This window comes from Lissotriton vulgaris, chromosome 2_1, assembly GCF_964263255.1.
Source record: "Lissotriton vulgaris chromosome 2_1, aLisVul1.2, whole genome shotgun sequence".
Taxonomy (NCBI): domain Eukaryota; kingdom Metazoa; phylum Chordata; class Amphibia; order Caudata; family Salamandridae; genus Lissotriton; species Lissotriton vulgaris.
Window position 1 is genome coordinate 2,013,105,963 of NC_141687.1, and position 22,681 is coordinate 2,013,128,643.

At 42.3% G+C, this 22,681-nt stretch overlaps 1 protein-coding gene across 2 annotated transcripts in view; it reads left to right on the forward strand.

Annotated features, from left to right (window-relative positions):
• Nucleotides 1-22,681, forward strand: part of HOMER2 (homer scaffold protein 2) — a 736,419-nt gene that overhangs the window by 463,039 nt on the left and 250,699 nt on the right. For both annotated transcript variants that reach the window (XM_086958240.1, XM_086958239.1), the window contains exon 5: nt 7,908-8,041. In XM_086958240.1, coding sequence (XP_086814366.1) covers nt 7,908-8,041 — 134 coding nt within the window. The remainder of the gene's footprint in view (nt 1-7,907; nt 8,042-22,681) is intronic.

Here is a 22,681-nt window from a genome sequence, read left to right on the forward strand (position 1 = left end):
CACGCCTGCACAAACAAGTTGCATACAGAACGGTGGACGAGGGTGGTCTTGGGGTCCCCACCCTCCTGCAGTACTTCCGCGCCTCGCAAATCCGCTACCTGGTAGAATGGTATAAGCCGGAATCCGAAAAAAGGTGGCTGTTCCAGGACAGAGCGATGGCACAGACCTCCCTATGGAAGATACCATTTCTCGCCCGTCAACATAGGCCGCGGTACCTCCTTAATTCCCCCATCATGCGCACCATCATGAGGGCTTGGGACGTAGTAGCGGTCAAAAGAGGATTAACAACTTTCCCCTCCCCACTCACCCCGATTCTAGACAATCCGGATTTCCCACCAGGCAATAACCCCCGCGCCTTTCCGCAATGGCGCGGTACAGAATGCCGCTCGGCTGGCTACTTCTTTGAATCCGAAAGCTTCCTCTCCCTTGCCGACATTGTGCAAGACTATGGGGTAACCAAACCTCACATGTTCCAGTACTTCCAATTACGTCATTGGATGTCGAACCCCGATCGCGCTCCCTTGATGAGTCGGCTGCGGACACCGTTCGAAAAATGGCTGATCACAAAAGACTCCGACAGACACCTTATCTCAGACATTTACAAGATGCTCTCTCCTGCGAATGGCCCAAACAAAACGGCGGGGCAGAAACGCTGGGAATCTGAACTTGGCAGGGCATTGTCACCCAAGGAATGGGGGTTTATCTATTACAAAGCGGCGCATACCACCCGTAACACTGCTGCCAGGGAAGCAGCGATGAAACTGGCCATATATTGGCATCTTACCCCAGTCAGACTCAACCGGGGCAACCCCCTTCGGAGTGCGCTGTGCTGGAGAGGCTGCGGCGAGCAGGGTACGTTAACTCATCTGCTGTGGGACTGCCACATTGTCCGGGACTACTGGAAAGAGGTCCTAGATGACATTGACTCCACCTTCCAGACTGAAATCCCACGCTTCCCCGCATATGCTGTTCTAGGATTACCCAACGCGCTCACATTCCCCCTTAAGTCCATGCGCGGCAAAAAGATGGGCATCGCCATGCAAGCAGCGTCACAGCATATCCTATCACTCTGGGGCTCACCCACTGCCCCTACCCACACGGGCTGGTTACACCAATTATGGTTTACGCTAGGCATGGAGCGCGTCCAGGCCACATTGACACAATCCACAGACTCCTTTCAGAAGGCATGGCACCCGCTTCTATCCTTGTTGTCCAAAGAATTTAATGAAATCACCTGCCCCAAGTATCTTCGCATCCTGCGACTCACAGGGCCACCGCGTAACCCTCTGTGAGTTCGAACACCCACTAATACGCGGCTTTAACAGTGTCATACCACAGGTCTCTTGTGCACGGCATACTGGTCGGGGTGGAGGGAGGGAAGGGAAGTTGGGAAGGGGGAGGGGGGTTTGGTTCCTTTTGTTCTGGTCAATTTACACTCTCGCATGGCACCTTGGTTATAGCACGGGCTCTACATCTCTACGTTGGTGTATTACTCTTGCTCTCTTGCTGATTTCTAGAGAAGACGTGCCTGTCTGTCTCGCTCGCTTTGTATACCCGCTATTCACTTGCTGTTTTGAAATGCCTTTCTCTGCTTTTGACTCCAATAAAACAGATTTGAAATTAAAACCTCTGATTCGACTAAAAAATCCTCCGTCTCCGAACAATTGCGACGGATCCGGAAGAATTGTCCCACTGATAAATTCTCCCGCAGGGAGCAAGGATGGAAGCTCCCAAAATCCAATAAGGAATTCTTGTCCGTCGGTTTGTGGAAGACCTTAGTCTTTAAGGTACCGTTGGAGGGTACGATCACCAGGTCCAAGAAAGGTAGATGGGTTTTGGTGACAGTGGAGGTGAAATGGAGGAACGGGTTTTGGGCGTTGAGCCACTCCAAAAAGTGGTCAACTGATGTTCTCTCGCCCCTCCAGATCACTAGGACGTCATCAATGTAGCGACGCCATAATCACAGATTATTTGCCCATGGGCCACTGGCGTCAAGAATTGTCATTTGCTCAAAGGCGCCCAATTATAGCCCTGCTAAACTGGGGGCGAAGACACTCCCCATTGAGGTCCCATGAGTTTGGAGATATAGTGACCCCTCAAATTCAAAGAAGTTCCTGGTCAAGGCAATTTCGGCCAAATGTGAAATTAATGTCTGTGGTGTTTCATATGGCCACTCCCGTTCAAAAAGTAATGTTTCTAAAACCCTGAGGGTTTCCCATTGCGGAATATTTGTATATAGGGCTTCGATGTCAAGCCCTATCAGGAATTCCTCCTCAGGGTTGAACGGTATCTTTCAATAGATTAAGCACATCTAGTGCGTCCCTTAGGTAGGTCGGTAGTTTCTGGACCATAGGTTTTAAATAGAAATCACAGAACTCTGAAAGGGGTTCCAGCAGGGACCCCATCCCAGAGACAATGGGTCTCCCGGGAGGGGGTCGCACTGCTTTATGGATCTTCGGTAAGATGTAGAAGTACGGAGTCTTTGGTAGTTTTTGTAAAAGGAACTCCGCTTCTTGCTGTGTGATCCAATCATTCGCCTTAGCCTCCTCTACCATAATGACAATTTCTGTGGTGATCTCCTCCTCATTGCAGATGTCAAGCCCTTGTATAAAACAAATACCAAGTGCATTGTTTAAAAATGTAACAAGGGGGGTGGTGCAGGGTGCCTCAAACATGGAGAGTGAAATGTGAGTGCACAGAGGGTGTCTTCAGCAGCTGCGCGCACAAGTAAGGTAAAACACGCACTCCAATGGAGTTCTAAATACAGAATAAAGTCCCTGAATTATGCAAGGGAAGGATACAACATCCAATCAAAACACTCGGACAGAAATAAGTCTGAGTGGGACAAACACAAGGAAGAGGAGAAAACCATCAAATCAAAAGCAGACATGAGATATCCAACTAAACCCTCCAATCAAAGCTCAGTCCAGTGCTAAATGTGAGCCAGTGGTTTCCGGTGCTTGGCACTGGCACATAATTGTCAGCACATGGTGGCACTTTCTGTCAAATTTAAAGATAAGCAATAGATCATTTTACATTAGAAATATATAATACATGCCGCTCAAACTTTTTTTATAGCTTTGGGGGCCTGAAATAGTCACACTTGTAGGAGTGTGATGGTTAGAAATTGTGTTGGTTCTGTCATTGGCAGCACTGGCAGAGGCAATTGCTGGTGCTGGCTGCAGAGGCCTCCCGAGAAAGGCCCCATCTCTTACCTTTTTACAGATTAAGCACTGGCCCCAGTCTACGTAATGTGTATTTATTGGAAACAGTAGGGCTTGCCAACCAACAGTTAAGGTTTTCTTTAGCAAAGACCTAAAAAAATAACACATTCAACAGTTACCAGACGCAGATATGTATAGCAGCCATCACAGTACATGCTTATCTGACATGATAGTTGTCCTGTCCTTGAGATGTTGATTTAGACTGACCCTGGCCACCAGGTTCAACTTGATGTAGCACAGCACCCGAGATGGGTGGTTGGAATAGAGCCAACAGCATATTTATTTATTGCATTTTTATTCAGCACAGAGTTTACCCAAAGGTGTCAAAGTGCTTTACAATAGAACCAAGTACATTACATAAGGAGATTTACATACTTGCATGTTAAAAATACAATCTGGATAGTTAAAGTAAAATAAGAGGTGGCAAACACAAAAAAAAGACACACGTACGGTTAGTACAGGTATAGGATACATATTTACAATGTTGAGCCAAGCGGCCCGAGGGACATGATAAAGGGATGTATTCATTCTGGAAGTGTCTTTGGAAGAGAAGAGATTTGAGGTCTGTTTTGAAAGCCTGGCTAGAGGTGGTGGTTCATGGTAATAGAGGAAGTGAGTTCCAGGTTATAACTGCATCGCCTGAGAAGAATTGAGCCATAGATCTTTCTCTTTTGAAAGTAAGGGGGCTCGAGCAGTAAGTTGTCAACATTGCAGGAAAGTCTAGAGCTACCTCCGATTTTAAGTTTATTAGCCAGGTATTGAGGGGAGGAAGTGATACAGGTAGTCTTGTAGATTGACCTTTCTTCGATGGGAAGCCATCGAAGAGAAAATATTATTATGGGTGTGATGTGATTATTTCTTTTGGCCCCATAATCAAAACGAGCCACTGAATGGAGTACACATTTAAGAGGGGAAAGGTGGGATTTGGGGAGGCCAGCAAGGAGATAATTGCAATAGCTGAATCTAGAGAGAACCAGAGATTGCACCAAGGTTTTTAGGTCCCGCTTCAGAAAGAAATGCTGAATCCCGCAGAGAAGGTGCAGTTGGTAACTTGCATTCTTGGCGATGGAATTGATGTGGGAGTTTAGATCGACCCTTTTTTTCTAGTATGACACCAAGTGATTTAGCACTGTTAACAATTGGTTTGTTAAGTAAATTCAGCTTCTCCATCCAAGATGGAACAGGATGAGGAGAGAGTGAGGTAGAGAGAAGGAGGAATTCAGTTTAGGAAGGATTCAGAATGAGTTGAAGATCTGACATTCAATTTTGGATAAGTTTAGTGGTGTTGATAATTGAGATGTTGTGTGCAGATGACACCTTAAGGTAGATTTGGGTTTCATCAGCATAGAGGTGGTAAAGGATCCCAGATTTACTTGGGGGATTTCCCAACAGTTCTAAGTGAAGATTGAACAAAAAAGTGGGTGCGCGAATAGATACTGGAGGGACACCTTGACTGTATGCAATTGAAGTTGAAAGGCTGTTAGTTATTTTGATCAATTGAGATCTACCCGAGAGCAATGAAGCAAACCATTTAAGCACTGTGCTTTCCAAGCCCATTCTTTGTTTTAAGTGTTCAGAAGTGTGTTGTGATTAACAGTGTCTAAGGCTTCAGAAAGGTTCAGCAGAATTAAGAGACAAGACTCCCCCGAGTCAAGTACATGCAGGGCATCACTGATCACTTGCAGCAAGGCTGTATCAGTGCTACAATATTGCATGAAGCCAGATTGGAATTCGTCAAAGATGGTTATCCTTGATATGTAGGGAAAATTATTTTGCTACACATCTTTGTGATTTTCACAATAAAAGGGAGGTTGGCGATAGGGCGGAAGTTGTTGAGGTCATTCACAAAGGTGGAGGGTTTTTTAAGAAGTGGGGTAACCTGTCCTGTTTTAAGGGGCAACAGAAAGGGAGCCTTGGCTGAGGAAGAGGTTATCATACACAAAAAGGAGCACAAGAGGGAAATAATCAGGTTGCCTTCCACTCATTAAATCATGATACACAAATCCTGATTATGCAACAACACCAAATCTTTTCAAGGACACTAGGGACAGCTTAACATTATCTCTGCCCAGAGGCTGGTTTCATAAAAATGCCAGTCACATCTGGTTCTGAGTGTTCAATTTTAACTGTTTGTCAATACTCCAAACAACATATCCTCTTGTGAGTGCGACCAAGAAGAAAAAATGTGTGAAAGGTCAGAAAGTACCTCGCGTAAGCATCACCAGGGGAGCTGCTGGTTGGTACTCACCAGTTTGCTCATGCTATCATCATTGGTAACTCATGACCGTGAAGAAAGAAAAATAGTGACCTCATTTTTACTGGTGAAGAAAAAGAAAGAAATAACATATGCGAGAATGCACAGTAAGTGCTTGTGTCATTCTACACCAACTGGACCCCGTAGTGAGAAAAGAGAAGAAAATTGCTTCTCCAAGCTAAAATGAGTTGACTCACTCGCAGATATACATACTTTATTGAATGCCGGGAGCACATTCAGATTAAAAGAACGGCATGTATTAGACATGGTTGCTCTAGTGGACAAACGCTGCCCAATTAGACTCTGCTATTACAGTCTGCATACTGTCCTCTTGGCCACGAAGAAAGGAACTTAGTTCATAGCATCGAAGCACATACTTCAGAGGAAGAAAGAGGTCTGAAAAAAAGAAGCAGATGGTCATGTTGTCGTAGAATGTGTTCTTTCTTTTGAGGATCTTTTCTGCATTGGCCGAGCAAAGATGCGCAAAAACCCTATTAAAAAGTGTTAACCTATCTCAAAACATTAAGAGATGCACATACATAGTAAACGTACACTTATTTAATAAAATATACACATCATAAAAAAAAGCCTTTTTTTCATTGGTTTCATACCCATTTAATTAAAAATTGGGAAGTGTAATATCCATTCTTTTATGCCAGCATGTTCATAGTCTGGTAACTTAACTTTTTGGTCCCCAGCCTGGAGATATTGTTTCCCAAGATTGCCACTCCTGTGGGACACTGAAAAGGATATGGTATGTGTGAGGTTTAAGAGCATGAGGAAGCCCCACTCCTGACATGTTCACCCTGTCTCTTTGTGGCACATGTCCACTATTCTCAACCTGGGACATCATTTAGACTTTTTTTTACCAAGACAAAATGATACGCTTGTCGCTGTTTCTGCATCACTTTCTTACATACAATGGTTTACTTAATATCACCCTGTCGCTTCGACTGCCATTTAAAAACACCAGCCTGCAACCCATAGGGGGTCAAACATGTTTATTTGTCCTCAGTCAGATTACCAATAGCAAGTTTTCCTTAAAGACAAACTTGAAGAAAGAAATAAAGAAACCGCTACTCCTATACCATGTTGAAATAATCACTTTGGATACATTCTGATGCCCACATTCTAATTTTTATTTACAGACCGTAGAGAGCCCCACCTGAGGCTGAAAGAATGTACAAGGCAAAAGGAATTGATGTTGTTCAGAAATATCAGCTAAACAAGTGTACAACTGGGGTCCTTCTTTGCCCAAAGTCCTTGTGGTACCTGGTTCTCACCAAGTTACTGTTCAAATTAAAGGAAACAAAAGTGCCGGCAATTAAAGGCATTTTTCTCAGTATTGGTAGAGCAAAGAACCTCAAGAAACTTGTTGATGAAGGTAAACTGATCAAGGACAGGCATATACAAAAGGAGCCCAGTTGAAAAGACCTTGAGGTCAGGCTGCCACATTATGTAAAGAGACCACTCAATAAGGCAGTGATTTTAAGCTCCAGATTCACACTTGAGTCATAACAAAATCATAAAAATGGTTGATTCCATTTAAAAAAGCAACCAAAAGTGGTTCCTTTATTTATACAACTCATGTACGATGCACAGAATTGTATATGTAATGATTTAATGTACTTTATGAAACGCATCTCTTCCCGTGAAAGGTTTTGTGAATGTCCAATTATGATTTTTGGGAGGGCAAATGTGCATGTCTAAGTGTACAGCACATGAGAAAATATCTTTGCACTACTGCAAGTGCACAAATTCTTAATTTTTGTTTCCACTAAGAAAATAAGTTCCTCATTGGAGAGACCCCTTCTCTTAAATCCCTATCTCTTTTGGGGGTGCTCCATTCCTACCCTGTAACCAGGATTACATTTGCCATTGGCCAGAATAAACCTTGTGTGCTTCCAAGGTTACAATGAGTTGTCAAGGCGTTAGTGTATATCCACAAACTCTTGACTTCATGGACTTTCCCAAACGTTCCACGCCGTCTTCGCCTTGGAATTCTCATTTCGCTTCAGAAAAAGGCTTTTGGGGACATATTTTCCTCTTGGGTTGTCTCCTACACCCTTGCTTAAATGCACCATTGGTCTTAAAATGGCTAGGAAATTGGCATGTAAATGTTAATATAATGCAACTCAGTTCAAAGCTGTAACTATCTCAAACTGTAGTGTTCCTCACGCACATGATTGTTACTCTTTCACATGCGCCCCTTATACTCCCTCTATAAGAGGAGTTCATGCTGTTCACAATGTTGTCTTTATTTACCCTTGTTGGCCTTTAGTAGTCTACTGGCTTACCTATGATCTGCCATGATCTCTACCCCCTGTGTGTTTGACAGCCACAGTTGTGAATTCAAAGCACTAGCTCGACTAGTAGTCAGAAGTACTTGCTGCTGAGTTTTATTAATGGTTTATACTATTTTGCTGCAGGAATCGGGGCGTGACACCCCTTCTCGGGCATCGAGCGTGAATGGAACGGACGACGAAAAGGCGTCCCACGGGGGCCCTGTCGACATGGAGCTGAAGTGTGAGAATGACCAGCTAAAAGTTGCACTGGCACAAAGGTACTTTTAATTCTTTTAAATGTGTGTGATTTTTGTCTCTGTGGGCTCTTCAGGCTAAAGGAGCTGCCTGCCAATGAACTGAGCTAGCTTCTGGCTGCTATGGGTCATTGTCCATACCCTGATATTGCAGAGGGTCTGCTTTGTGCCCATCTATAGATCTGTCTGTACTTTCTCCAGCTACCAGGTCCGTGAAAGGCACACACGTGCCTATGCAACAATAGTAGAATCCCCCAATCTCTGCTTTTGTTGTGAAATAGAACGCGGCAATGTTGTCTGCATCTTGATTTTTTTATTTTGATTTAGCAGTGTGAAGGATAAAAGAGTAATAAATAAACACGAGAGCAGCAAAACCGCTTTCCAAAATTCTTTAATCTTCTTTTGTTAAGTCTGTGTAAAATCAATATAATCTTTAAATAAGGAAGAGTCCGGCTTAGGGTGAAAAGGAAGATTAATTCCAAGTAGAAAAGTCTCATCCATCCAGCAAGGCTCAGTAAAGTTAACTGACCCAGGCTACCAACATTCCCTTTCACCAGGTTCCATTACCATGGTGCTGCTCAAGAATAAACACTAAGCAGAAGTAAATGCCACAATACCAGACACCTTCCCCTTTATAAAACACAAGTAAAATACAATGAGAAAGGAGTAACCAATAATATAAAAAAACAAATAGGAAAGAGCAAATCTTGAGAATGCAAATATATGAGCTAAAAAACAAAAGATAAAAAATCCTCCTATGTCTTCTCCACTCCAAGATGAAGTCTTTGAAATGCGACGGCTGTCTCATATTCCTTTTTTATCTCTGTGAAGAAGAGCATGTAGGTAAAGATTTCAACGACCGCTCCACATCTTTTTTTGTCTCTGTGTAGAAATAGAATTACATTTAATGTGTCCCAACAAATGCTCCTTTAACACGATCACTCTGTTAAGATTCCAAATGCGTGAATCCGCAGTTTTACCAGCATTTTTCAAGACTGTAATCACTTTGTGGTTTCTTAAAAATACAAAATGCTTTTCTCCAAAAAGGAGCTCTAACCATGACCCAATCACCAACTTTCGCAGGGGTAACCTTTACAGATTTCCTACAATCAAAATTGATCTTTTGAACATTAATCCTCTCCGCTTCTTTAACTCTCTCTCCTCCATCAGACACGAGCAAACCTCTCTTAGATTCAGCATCACCCACCCAATTTGGCACAACCCAAAGTGTTGAGATACCTTCCCCATAACAATTCAAACGATGTCCTTCCCGTGAGGGAATGGGGAGAAACGCTATAAACTTAAACGTTCCTATTTTTTTCTTCTCTCTAATCAAGATTATTCTGTTTGGCCATAGCAATGGTTTATTTTAACAATCGGTTAAAACGCTCTACCATACCGTTTGTCTCGGGATGATATAGAGAACCTTTTTTATGTTTGATAGAAATCTTTTCCCAAAATTCCTCCATCTCTTTAGAGACTAGTTGAACCCCATTATCTGTAAGCAAAGCACTAGGTAAACCCTCTTTCAAACAATGTCTAGTTTCAACCCCTCTGGATACTTAAAGTTCCAGCCACCTTGAACACATATCAATTAGAATTAAGACATATGCCTCAATTCCATTCCCTTGAATAGGACCTAATATATCAAAAGCCACTTCCTCCCATGATTGTTTTTGGACGATCTCTGACAACCATGGGCTGTACTTGGGTTTCACCCTCTTCTCACTCAAAATGCACGGAACACATTCTCTCACCAAACGTTCAACCTGTAAGTCTATACCAGGCCACCGATATGTCAATCTGAGTCTCTCTGAATAGCCTCTGCGGTGCTGTGATGTGGAAATTTGCGTCTGACGGAAGCAGAAGTGCGGACCGATTTGTGGAGCGGAACAGACTACAAACAGAGGAGAATAGCTGCAGGAGCAGCGACCCGCAAGTTTGAGGGGTTAGAAGCAGTCTATAGAGCGGACTACAGAGCGGAGCAGAGGAAGGCAGCTGCGGTAGCAGGAGCCGCAAGTGAGTACCGCGAGAGAGAGCCATGGGGTACCGCAGAGAGGTAAAAAAAAAAAAAAGCCTGCTGCCCTAGCAGGATCTCAGGTGGCCAGGTGGTAAGCGGCAAAGCAGCAAGAAGGGGATGGCTAGTGCTGCGGTGCCTCTCAGCTGTGCGGAGGTGGCCGGCATTAGGCTGGTGCAGCGTGCACATTCTGCAAGGACCGCCCCTGCTCTCCCCCAGGAGGAATGTGATCAGTCCCCTCAAAGCCTGCACCCAGGTAACAGAAGGACCTGTGATTTTCCCGATTGAGAACGCAGGGCACTACATAACCGCCATTAACTCTAACTCCGCTAACAACTAATATGCGTTCAGGAAAAGAGGGCATAGGGTCCTCCCATAAGAAAAGCAAAGAAAGTACAGACGTCAAAAGCCACAAACTAAATAAAAGCAGAAATTGACGCGTATGTTTGAAAAATCTATTAAAGTCCCTCATAAATTTGAGTTCATGAAAGACCCTCCTGGAGCTATGACGACAATGCAAATAGGGACAGATGCAGCGAATCTCCAATTAAGCCAATCGGGAAGCTAACAAATAAGTTTGATAATAAAACAATGGTCAAGAGATCGGTGCACAGTTTGAGAGTAAAAGCTTCCAACAGGCAGATAGGGAAAAAGTTAATACAACAGGTGCAACAGATTGGTATATTTCAGACCTTAAAATGTTAAGTGTAATACCAACAATGCCAACGAGTGCCCCACTGTTATGTTATGTTATATGTTATGTTATATGTGGATTTATAACGCGCTCCGATAGTCAAGACTGTCCTGGCGCGGGGACGAAACTGAATCAGAGTGGAAAAGGAGTCAGCTATTCATGGATTTGAAAGAGGTGAGTTTTAAGCAGTTTTTTAAAATTGATCAGATTGGGAGCGTGTCTGAGAGCGTCTGGCAGGGCGTTCCACATTTGAGCTCCCTTTACCGTCAGAGATTGTCCACCCAGGCAAACTCTTTTAACTCTGGGGACGACCACCTGCTTTCTGGAGGTAGATCGCAACTGACGGGTTGGGAGGTAGAGAGTGAATCTTTTGGCTAGATAGGAAGGGCACGGTCCATTGAGGGCTTTATAAACGAGGACCAAAGTTTTAAAGCGCACTCTTTGGGCCACAGGAAGCCAGTGAAGCTCCTTCAACTGTTTGCGAACGCTGAGTCTCCTTGATGTTAAAAATGAGTCTCACCGTTGCATTCTGGACTACCTGTAGCTTTCTGATCAGGTAGTCAGGTGCCCCTATATAAAGGGCGTTTGAGTAGTCCAGACTGGAGAGCACCAGAGCTCTGGCTACCGTTTCTTTGGCCGTTTGAGGAAGAAGGGGAAAGAATTCCTATGAATGCCCCTAGTGATAAACGAGAAAGTTAGAAAATTAAACTGAAATGACGAAGGACACTCTGCTTTCACAGAAGATGACTAACCAGGGCACTCTGGAACTGCCAGCAGTAGGTATCCAGGCAATCCAACATGGAGTAAGTAGTGGCCTAGCCCCGGAATAAAGAACGGATATGAGAACAGTCTTAGTTGCAGAATTAAGCATGGATATGGAGAATAGCTCACCCTCCATTGATCAAATTGAAGAATTAGATACCCACCATGGAACCGATGACTAGGAAAAAGAGGTCAATATGCGGCTTTGCAGTACGCCAAGCATCAGGGAAACCTATAGTGATAACAAATACACCAACAAATTCAAAGAGGCTAATAAGGAGCAATTAAATCCCCAAGTGGGTTCAGATGAATTTACTCAAAGGGATCAAGGATTCCTTAAGGTCCAAAACAGTCAATCAGGACTTTGGATCCATATGGGACATCTTTTATCAAACGTCATCACTGACTTTAGAAGCACTGACATTTCATTCAAATAAAATGGAGATCCAAATTGATTTACTTAACGTGGTTGCCAACGCAGTAGCAGGAATAGATCAAAAACTTGCTCCGTTAAATAGCCTAACAAGAAGAGCTCAAACACAAGCTGCTTCAACATATCTTGACTGTACATGCGCCCCAATAATTAATAAACTCGTAACAATACCAGATGTAATTAACTCAATACTCGAAGAGGTAAAATTGAGTCTGCAGAAGGAAATAAACAAGGATAAAGTTGACACCAGAATAATAAAGGACGCAGGAATAGTCTATAATATAAAACAGTTAAGCAATGTTGTCCAACTAAACGCTCTGAAAGATACAATAAGCATGGAAAATCCAAATAAACAGCAGGACAAAAAACTACTACAAGAGGAGGAGCGGTCAAACTACATAAAGCCAATGGCCTCATGTAGAAGAAAACATGAAAGACCCGGAGGTTAAGGAAGTTGTTTCCACACCTTTCAGTAGGACTAAGAAACATAAGAAAAAATTACGTAAAGCGAGGAATAAGACCAAACGGAATTCGACAATTACAATACAAGCTCCAGAAGAAGAACTCACTAAATTAGGTGGCAACGGTAAAAAATGAAATCAGGGGAAATCAGGAAAAGGAATCGCACTGAGAACAGATTTCTACAAATAAAAATGAGAAATATTTTTTCTTATTTATCAAAGTTACAAGTGAAAAGTAGGTGAGAGTAAATTATTTAAACATATGCCCAAACAATATACCAACTGCAACAAATACAAACAAAAGTAATCCCTACGAACCTGAGGAAGAGAGGATTAACATAGATTCAATGGAAAAAGATGATATGTCCCGAGAAAACCTTAAAGGTCTAGAGAAACCATCAATGGAGATAACTGACATATAGTGGGGAAATAGTGATGAAACTAAAAAGCTCATCAAACCTCAGAAAACAAATATTCTGTATAAAGATGACGTGAAAAGTATTGCACCAACAGTACAAAGAACATTCCTGGTACAGCAAAGTACAATTCAAAGCACAAATCAAAACAAACAACACCCTCAAAATCAAATACATCATACAAATATGGCAAATCATATAACGCAACCCAAAATTATATGATGAAACAGAGGAATACTGCATCATATTGAATAGAACACCCTTGGATAATGTAAGAAAAGGAGAGGAGAAAGTATTCTCAAATAAAGACCATTTAGGTACTGTAGATGACAGTAGTGAGAAATCAACAGCTAATGGTAAGGCACAACTGATCTTCAAACCGGAATAACATTCTAGAGGGTAACAAGATCTACTAAGCAGCGGAAATATTCTTCACCTCTTTAAGTCTATTCCATCGCTAGAAAAGATCTCAAGTGATGATATTGAAGCTATAGAATTTATACCAAACACAGAAAATAATCAAGAAATTACATTGATTACTTTGAACTCTGGTTCTATAGCAGAATTAATTAATAATTAAAAAGAAATGTTCCTTAGCTGGGGAATAACAATTAGTAAACCTTCACCAAAGGTATATCAAAGACCCTTCATCATACGTGAGAAGTTGAAACTACAACAACGAAATACGTGCAAGCAGGTTTTCTCTATATTGAAAAACAATCTCTCGGAAATACTGTTAAAATAGATGAGATGATAATGAATCAAATTAAAATTGTGAAATCAACTAGAATAAATAAAAAGTGGATTACTACGGCACTTCATGGAACCATTGAAGAATGACAGAACATAGCAAGTTGCCTGAAAGAAAAATCAAAAAATGATAGTAAATTACTAAATCTATGCTCGTGGAATATATATGGGGTACGTAAAAATTAAAGAAAATGCCCACTTAAATTCTATGTCAAGTATCTATCCAGTAATTCTATTACAGGAAACCTGGTCTACTAATCCTGTAATACTAGAGGGTTATAAAGGATACTTTGAACCGGCAATTAAAAAACATAAATATGGCCGACCCAGCAGTGGCTTGGCAACATTCATAGATATTGCCTTGAAAGTGGAGCACAAACAAGTAAGCACATATAACCCCTATTTTCATGCAATAAAGTTATGATATATGGAAAACAAAAATCAAAATCTTTAATAATAGTTAACGTATATGTACACCCTGCAGTAAGTGCAAGGAGTAACATGTGTACTTCTTTTACTAGTTTTTTGTTCCAGCGAATGATGGAGGACTCATTTGCAGACTATATAGTCTCAGGGGATTTTAATTTAAACTTGCTTGTGCCCTACCCAAGATATGATGCCACTCTAGAACAGGACTACCAATGGGCAAATCCCCAGCAAGCAGCATATACAGTAACGAATCATTGGCGAAGCAAAATAGGTACAACCTTTATCAAAGATATTGAAGCAATGGGATTGAGTATGCTAAATGGGAGACTCCGTCAAGACATACCACTAGCATGGACATATCACTCACAAACCCATAATCAAAGAATTGATTATACAATGTTATCAATTACCATTTTTAGCCATGTAACTTCGTTCCAAATTCAGAAGGTGTCTGAAAGTGATCATTGTCAGCAAACACTTAATACAAATCTATCCTGTATAAAACATCAAAAATAATTAACCACACCGGGAGAGACTGGAACTATCAATTACAGGAGACTTATTTGGAAAGCACACACCAAAGACGACACAAATAAATTGGCCTAAAAATTGGTTATAGATTGTTTTGAAGAAAAATCTTTATCTATAATCGAACGATGGGCAAACTCTACACAAAAATTAATGAAAACATATGAGCTTGCATCTAAGCCGAAGTAAAAAATCAAAAGAAGGAAGCGGGAAAATAAAATAAAATGAATTTATCCTATTTAACTCAGACTATGAAAAAGGTCTTGCATTAAATTAGGGAGACAGATCAAAAAAATCCCCAAATAACATGGAATTGCCTACTAAATTAAAAAGTATTAATCAAAATCTGCAGAAGTTAATCTGGAATGAAAGGAACCAGTCACAGCATGATTTTTGGGCTACGGTTCTCCACGCTAGTAACCAAATGAACTCTAGGGAATTCTGGAAAATTATAAATGGTTTAGTATCAAAAACTTTGAGTGAAGATGATTAGATTAGTAATCTGACAAGACATCTAAACTCAGACAATGAAACAATACATCTGATCTATAAAGAGAATACGATTGAGGCAACAAGAAATGATCTGGCCCACAAAATGGATATATCAAAAAATCACTTATGGAAACTAATCCGGAAATGAAAAGACGGTGCACCCCGGCCGAATGTTATACCATGTGCACTTTTTAAAGACCCTCACCTATGATCAGAACATCTTACAATAGTCTTTAAAGAAATTGTCAGGACATTGATCATACCTGACTCATGGAGGGGATCATTAATATCGCTAATTCATAAAAAAGGAATGCGGGGCCGAGCCTGAAAATGACTGATTAATATCTCTTCAGGACACAGATGCCTAGCTATTTGCAGCAGTTTTACTATCAAGTTTATCGGCATTGGCGAAGGGTAAACCGATAATTCCACGTAACAGAACAGGATTTATCAAAGGAATGGGTACCACAACAAATATACTAGTTCTATTAATGCTAATGGATGAATGTATTTTAATGAAACAGCCCCTGTATCTGTGCTTAGTTGATTTTAGATTGGCTTTCAATTGTGTACACAGACTACTTTTATGGCAAAAATTGAAGGGACAAGGTATCCCAGTGTCCCTTTTAACATCAATCCAACTCCTCTATTCTGATATTTGGATCAGTGTTTCGATGGGAGATGGCTCAACATTAACCAACACAATTCCAACCTCAACTGGCTTAAAACAAAGGTCTGTTTTTGCCCCAGTCATTTTTAACCTTTTTTTAGCAGACCTAACTGTAGCACTGAACAAAGTAAATGCATATCCACCCAAACTAGCTAATACTCCGATATCAAATCTACTATACGTGGACAATGTCATTTTACTTAGCCAAACAAAAGTGGGTCTGCAACGTCTGATAAATAGGATATCATTATACTCAAAAGAAAATGGAATGACTATAAATGAAACCAAGACAAAAATCGTGCCAACTTTAACATATGGTGGTGAAGCGCTGTGTGGGAAAGACTCTGAGATCATCAATAATGCAGTGACAACTTTTAAAAACCTCTTCCCGCTTCCTAACAATGCATCTCCGGCACAGATAAGATTGGAATTTGGATTAACTAATCAATCATTCGCAAGAAAAGGTCAATTTGTAAAAGTATGGAACATAATAAAAAATTATAACGCAAATCAAATGTGCCAACTATTATGGCAGGAAATAAATATAAATAGTAAATGATGCTCCTAGAAATATTTACATGCTGCATTGGATGAATACTCAGCAAATTCTATTTGGAACACGACAATAAAAACAATCATTCAAAAAATCTATTAATAAGAAAACAAAATATCTATCACTGCTTATGGATAAAGACTCTTTTGTTAAAAGGAAACATGCTTGGCCACTAATGAATGGTTTCACAAAGGTGAAAGTACAACCATACCTGGAAACCCAATGGTCACTAAAGCACAAGCATTTTTTCATAAAAGCTTGTTTTGGTGCATTTCCCGTCATATGTCATCTTATGCCATGGCTAAGAACAGAGAAACCGTTGCATTGTCGTTTATGCAAAATGGGAGAGTAAAACATTATCCACTTGCTGTGTGTATGACCAGAACTGAAAACTGAAAGAAAAACTTCTTAAGGGACACAAGGAGTTCGCACTTGCAGGCAAGCTTTGATAAAGTGCTTACAATCCGACAATATAACATTGAACTCAGCCTTTGTGAAATTTTTAATAAGTACTGAATCAAAATTAGACCAGCAGAATTAAATTGATATGTAGTGTATGACGGATATTTATATGTTAATAGTGTTATGAAAATAATATCATCAAAATTAATGTATTTAAAAATAATCATTTATTCATTTTTTTTACCTCCTTCTTGTCTTTACTTTAAAAAAATATATACATTCTGGGTTTATATTGTAAGATTTTAAGTAATCAAACAAAGAATGAACTTGAGTTGTTTCTCTTTAGTCTTGGACATCCCTTGGTGTCCTATATGAGCCAAATTCAATAGCTGTTGTCGAAGAGAAACTGGGGAATAATAATAATAATAATAATAATAAAGGGATCTTATCGTGCGCGAACTTAGCCCAGTGGGCATCAAAGCGCCTAATTCCAAATCCAGCTCATAACAAAGAACTCTGCAGCTCAACCTGTATAGGCTCTAGAGAAGCACCATGTTTTTAGGGCCTTTTTAAATAGCACCAGAGAAGGTAGCGTCTTCATCTCCATCGGCAGGATGTTCCAAAGCTGTGGGGCAATGACGGAGAAGGCCCTAGCTCCCCATCTGGTGAGCTTAAAGCGAGGGACGGCGAGTTGGAGTTGTCCCGAGGAGCGCAAACACCTTGGAGGGTGATAGCGAGTAAGCAGGGAGCTGATAGCGCCTTTAGGTCCGTCCTCGAGAGCTCTGTAGGTCAGACACAGAATTTTAAAATAAATTCTGTGCTGGATAGGCAGCCAGTGAAGGTCTCTCCTCGCAGCAGTGGCAGAGGAAGACCTGGGAAGATCTAGGACAAAACGTGCAGCAGCGTTCTGCACTACTTGCAGTCGATGTATGAGGCCCTTGTTGGTTTCCATGTAGAGAGAGTTGCAGTAGTCTAACCTGGAACCAACAAGGGCGACTGCAATCTGCTTGCGTGCTTGAGGGGACAGGTAGCTGCGGATTCTGTTGAGTGTCCTGATCACGCCCCAGCAGGTCGCGACAGTCCGATTCACCTGTAGAGACATCGAGAGTGATGTATCGAACACCACACCCAGATTTTTGGCGGATTGAGAGGGAGTGGGGCAAGTACCAAGAGAGGAAGGCCACCACTCACTCGACCAGATATCTTGGTCCTTCCCAAAGACCAAAACCTCAGTCTTGTCGCCATTTAGCTTCAGGGAGTTGGTAACCATCCAATCTGCAACATGTTGCATACAGGTCCTGAAGCTGGAGGCAGATGTTATGACAGAGGACTGGGTGAGTGAAATCATAATCTGGGTGTCGTCGGCGTATGATACCACCTCCATCCCCAGCGATCTCACAAGTCTAGCAAGGGGGGCCACGTAGATGTTGAATAGGGTCGGACTTAATGCCGACCCCTGTGGCACCCCACATTGCAAAGACTTTGCTGGGGAGAGGTGGTTGCCGAGCATCACTCTCTGTTCCCTATCTAGGAGAAAGGAGTTGAGGAGACTCAGGGCCGGACCAGTGACACCTGCCTCCCTAAGCCGAGATGTTAAGATGGCAGGAGACAAGGTGTCGAATGCGGCCGTGAGGTCCAATAGCACCAGAACAGTTGTTTGCCCAACATCAACCTTGCGTCGGATGTTATCGACTACATAGGTGAGGGCAGATTCTGTGCTGTGATGTTTTCGGAATCCATGCTGGGTAATGTCCAGGTACTCTGAAGCTTCGAGGAAGGAAGATAGGTGGCGATTCAAGTGTGCTTCTAAGATTTTAGCAGGTGCAGGGAGCAAGGAAATGGGTCTAAAATTTTTTAGTAGGCCGGGGTCAAGTGAAGGCTTCTTGAGAAGCGGCTTCACAATGGCCTTCTTCCAGACTAATGGAAAAGTGCCTTGGGCAATTGCCTTATTCATCACCACAAGTAAAGGGGGAAGGAGACTCTTCCTGCACTCCTTTAGCTTTCTAAGAGGCAGTGGATCAAGTGGGGAGGAGGATTTGGTCTTATCTAAGAGAAGATTCAACCCCTCCAGAGACAAAGGTGGAAAATCAGAAAGAAAACTGGAAGGGGCTGTATCCAGTGAATCCAAAAGGGTTATACCTGGGAGATTATTTTCAGTCAGGGAGAGACGTTGTACTTCTAGAGAAGTATGAATGTCAAAGATTTTTTTATGAAAAAAGTCTGCAATATCGTCACACAGACGTTGGGAGCTAACTACGGGGTCTGGAAGTTGAAGGGAGCATAGCGAGTCCGCAATTTTAAAAAGCTCCCTGGAGGAAGTGAGTGAACTAGTGAGGTTGGAAAAGTATTCCTGCTTCTCCAATATCACTTTTTGCTTATACTCCCGTAGAGCAGACTTATGAGCCTCCCTATCCGCAGGATCCCAGGATTTCCTCCACCTCCTTTCACTGCTTCTGCAGCCCTGTCTTAATAGTCTAAGATGGTCCGAGAACCATGGAGCTGATGGTTTCCTCCGGGCTACATATCGCAGGGATGCAGGGGCAAGTTTTTCCACAGCATTCATGATGGAGTCATGTAGAGCTTGTGCTGCCTCATCCGAGTCTTTTAGGGAGAGAGCCTCAGAAGTGGGGATGAAAGGAGCAAAAGCGTCATTGGTGAGATTTCTGAGATTTCTCCTAGGAGTAAAAGAGGTGGTCCCCTTCTTAGTGGGATTGGAAATGGAGAAGACTAAATAAAGAGGAACCGCAAAATGATCAGTCCACACCAGCGGTAGAGGGGTGCCGCAAGAAAGTCTTGGATCATTCGAGAATACCCCGTCAAGGATATGACCTGCTGAGTGAGTAGCACTAGTGACAAGCTGACTAAGATCACAGGCTCCAAGAGAATCAACCAATGATTGAGTGTCCTTAGAGTGAAGCTCATCAAGATGGAAATTGAGGTCACCTAGAATGGTGATGGAAGGTTTTCCAAAATAGGGTTCAAGGATTCTCAAAATGTCCGAAGCGAAATTAGCTCTAGAACCAGGCGGCCTATAGATCAATATGCCCGTGAAAGAGACTGAGGGGGCACAAGTAATACAAAAGTATAAGGCTTCAAAGCGATCTTGGGGCGAGGAGAGAGGGTTAACCGAACATAAGAAGGAGGATTTAAAAAGAATGGCAATACCTCCTCCTCTCCGTTTAGGTCTGTCAAGCTTTTGAAGAGAGTATCCCTCGGGGATGGCTAGAAGAAGGTCATGACCGGAGGAGTCAGTGGCCCAGGTCTCAGTGATGAATACCCAGTCAGGCTGTCTTTCATCCACAAAATCGTGGAAGGCAAGATTGTGTTTAATTAGCGAACGGGCATTTAGTAAGAACCCAATATTATGAGAAACAGTAGGCAGTGGGGAGGAAGGGCAACGACTAATAGAACAAGTGCCAAGGGGGTGGAATGATGTAGAGCAGACAGTACAGCAGCGAGAATGTAATAGCCCTGACGGGGTGAAACAGTGCATAGCCGAGCATGCGGGAGGTCTAAGAGCCAGAAGCATGGGTGGAGTATAACGCAGAGATGTCTTACCTAGGAGCAATGATGATGAGACCAGGTCCAGCCCGACCTGCAGCCCGTCCTCAGCGCGGACGGGCGCAGACGGGCTGAACTCTGGCGTAACTCCGGCGTCATTCTGGCGTCTCCGCAGCGCGTAACCGCTGCGCGTGAGCATGGCTCAATTTATGCACTGCTCGCCTCCTAGAGAGAGGACTAGAGCGTGCAAGCTACCCCCCAAACCAAGATGGCCGCCAACGAGACGTGGGCTCAGGACCCGCCAAGGGCGGTGAAATTACCGATTAGAGTGTGGGTGAGAGGGGCAGAGGTGCGAGTGTGCGTGGCCGGCAGTTAAAAGCAAGGTAAACAATTTAAAAATGAGGTTTAACAGAAAATGACAAAACGGGATTTTTAAAATTCTCCAGTGTCTGCTTGCAGGTCGCGCTGAGAGTAAAGCGCTGCTGGTGGTGCGCTAGGCTGTTGAGGGCGAACTGAAGAGATTTGCCTCAATTTATGCACTGCTCGCCTCCTAAAGAGAGGACTAGAGCGTGCAAGCTACCCCCCAAACCAAGATGGCCGCCAACGAGACGTGGGCTCAGGACCCGCCAAGGGCGGTGAAATTACCGATTAGAGTGTGGGTGAGAGGGGCAGAGGTGCGAGTGTGCGTGGCCGGCAGTTAAAAGCAAGGTAAACAATTTAAAAATTAGGTTTAACAGAAAATGACAAAACGGGATTTTTAAAATTCTCCAGTGTCTGCTTGCAGGTCGCGCTGAGAGTAAAGCGCTGCTGGTGGTGCGCTAGGCTGTTGAGCCTAGTACCTCTAAATAAAAGTCCATTACCTTCTGAAAGTTCATTTCTAACATTCCAATACTTTTCACCATTGCCCTTAACTTTGGAATGCCAGCCCTCTCATAGTAACCTGAATAGTTCTTTGAACTCTTTATCCATGACACACTCCTCACACCATCAGCTTTCCTTGAGACCATCACACTTACTGTCACACACCCATTCATCGTGCTCATCCTTGTCATGAACTTCCTCTCCTTCAGAACCTTCTACTAATTTGGCGAGTGTATAGGCTATCTTATTCTTGGCACCAGCTAAATATTTTATTTGAAAATCATATTCTTGTAATGCAACCACCCATTTAGATATTCTGCTTAAAACCGCATCAATCCCCTTTTTTCTAAATATCTCACAAAGAGACTTATAATCTCGGCGTACCTCAAATTTTGATCCCCATAGTAAATACTTATGTTTTTTAATAGCCCAGTGTGCAGCAAGAGCCTCTCTCTCTCAATTGCAGAACAACAAAGTTTTGCTCCTCGGAGACTGCGTGAGAGAAACAGTATTACATTCTCTGGACCTCCACTCTCTTGTTGTAACACTGCCCCTAAGCCTGTCATGCTTGCGTATGTGATGAGAACTGAATTGCCAGAGGCGTCAAAACTTCTTAGCTTGAGAGTTTTTCTTAACATTTCCTTTATTTCTTTCAATTTAATTTCACACCTTTCAGTCCATCCAAAATCAACACCTTTGCATAACAAAGATCTCATGTTAACAGACCTCTGAGCAAACCCTTTTACAAACTTACTGTAATATTCTGCCATACCAAGGAATTTCACAAGTTCGTCTTTATTGGTAGGAGAAGCTAATTTCCGTATTGCCTCCACCAAATCCTTTCTGAGTGCTACATCTTCACCAGAAATACTGTAGCCTAGGTAATCAATTGAAGATTGTTTTAATTTGTACCGGTCTAATCTGACAGTGAGGTTAAATTGGTCAAACCTTTGCAAAACCTGCCTTACTCTCATATCCTGTTCTAGGTCATCTTTTCCAAAAATTAAAACATCTAGATAAATCTCCACACCTTCTTGACCCTTCAAGATTTTTTTCTAGGGCTCTTTGAAAAACTGAGGCTGCAGACACCAACCCAAACGGCAACTTGATGAATCTGCATGTGCCGAAGGGTGTTATGAATGAGGCAAGATCTCTAGACCTCTCATCAAGCATTATCTAGTGGTACGCAGATAAAGATCTACAGTAGAAAAAAACCTTTGCCCCCTTTAGTAGCATGAGCATGTCAATTCTCTTAGGTCAATACAAAAGCGGAGATTTCCATTCGCCTTCCTAGCAGCTATTACTGGAGCCAACCATTGAGTTCCTTCCACTTCTTCAATGATACTTTCGGCTTTAAGCTTCTCTAACTTTAACTGTATTTCTTCTCTCACAGCATACACCACGTACCTTCTGTGAGATTGGATTGGCCCCACTAATCAGTCGTATATTGTGAACATAATCCTAGTTCACTTCTGAATACCCTGGGGAAATCATTTTTTAACACTAAAGTGTAACACTCATCAAAGCTTTCTCCTACTTTCACCTCTTTTATTTGAAAATTCTCTTTGGTAATGATGGGGGGGATCATTATTAGGATCAAGTATCGCGCATCACGCCAAGATCTCTCTGGTGAGACAATCTCAAGATACTATTGCCTTGTTGAGAAACCTAGATCTTCCTAGAAAGGTATCTTTG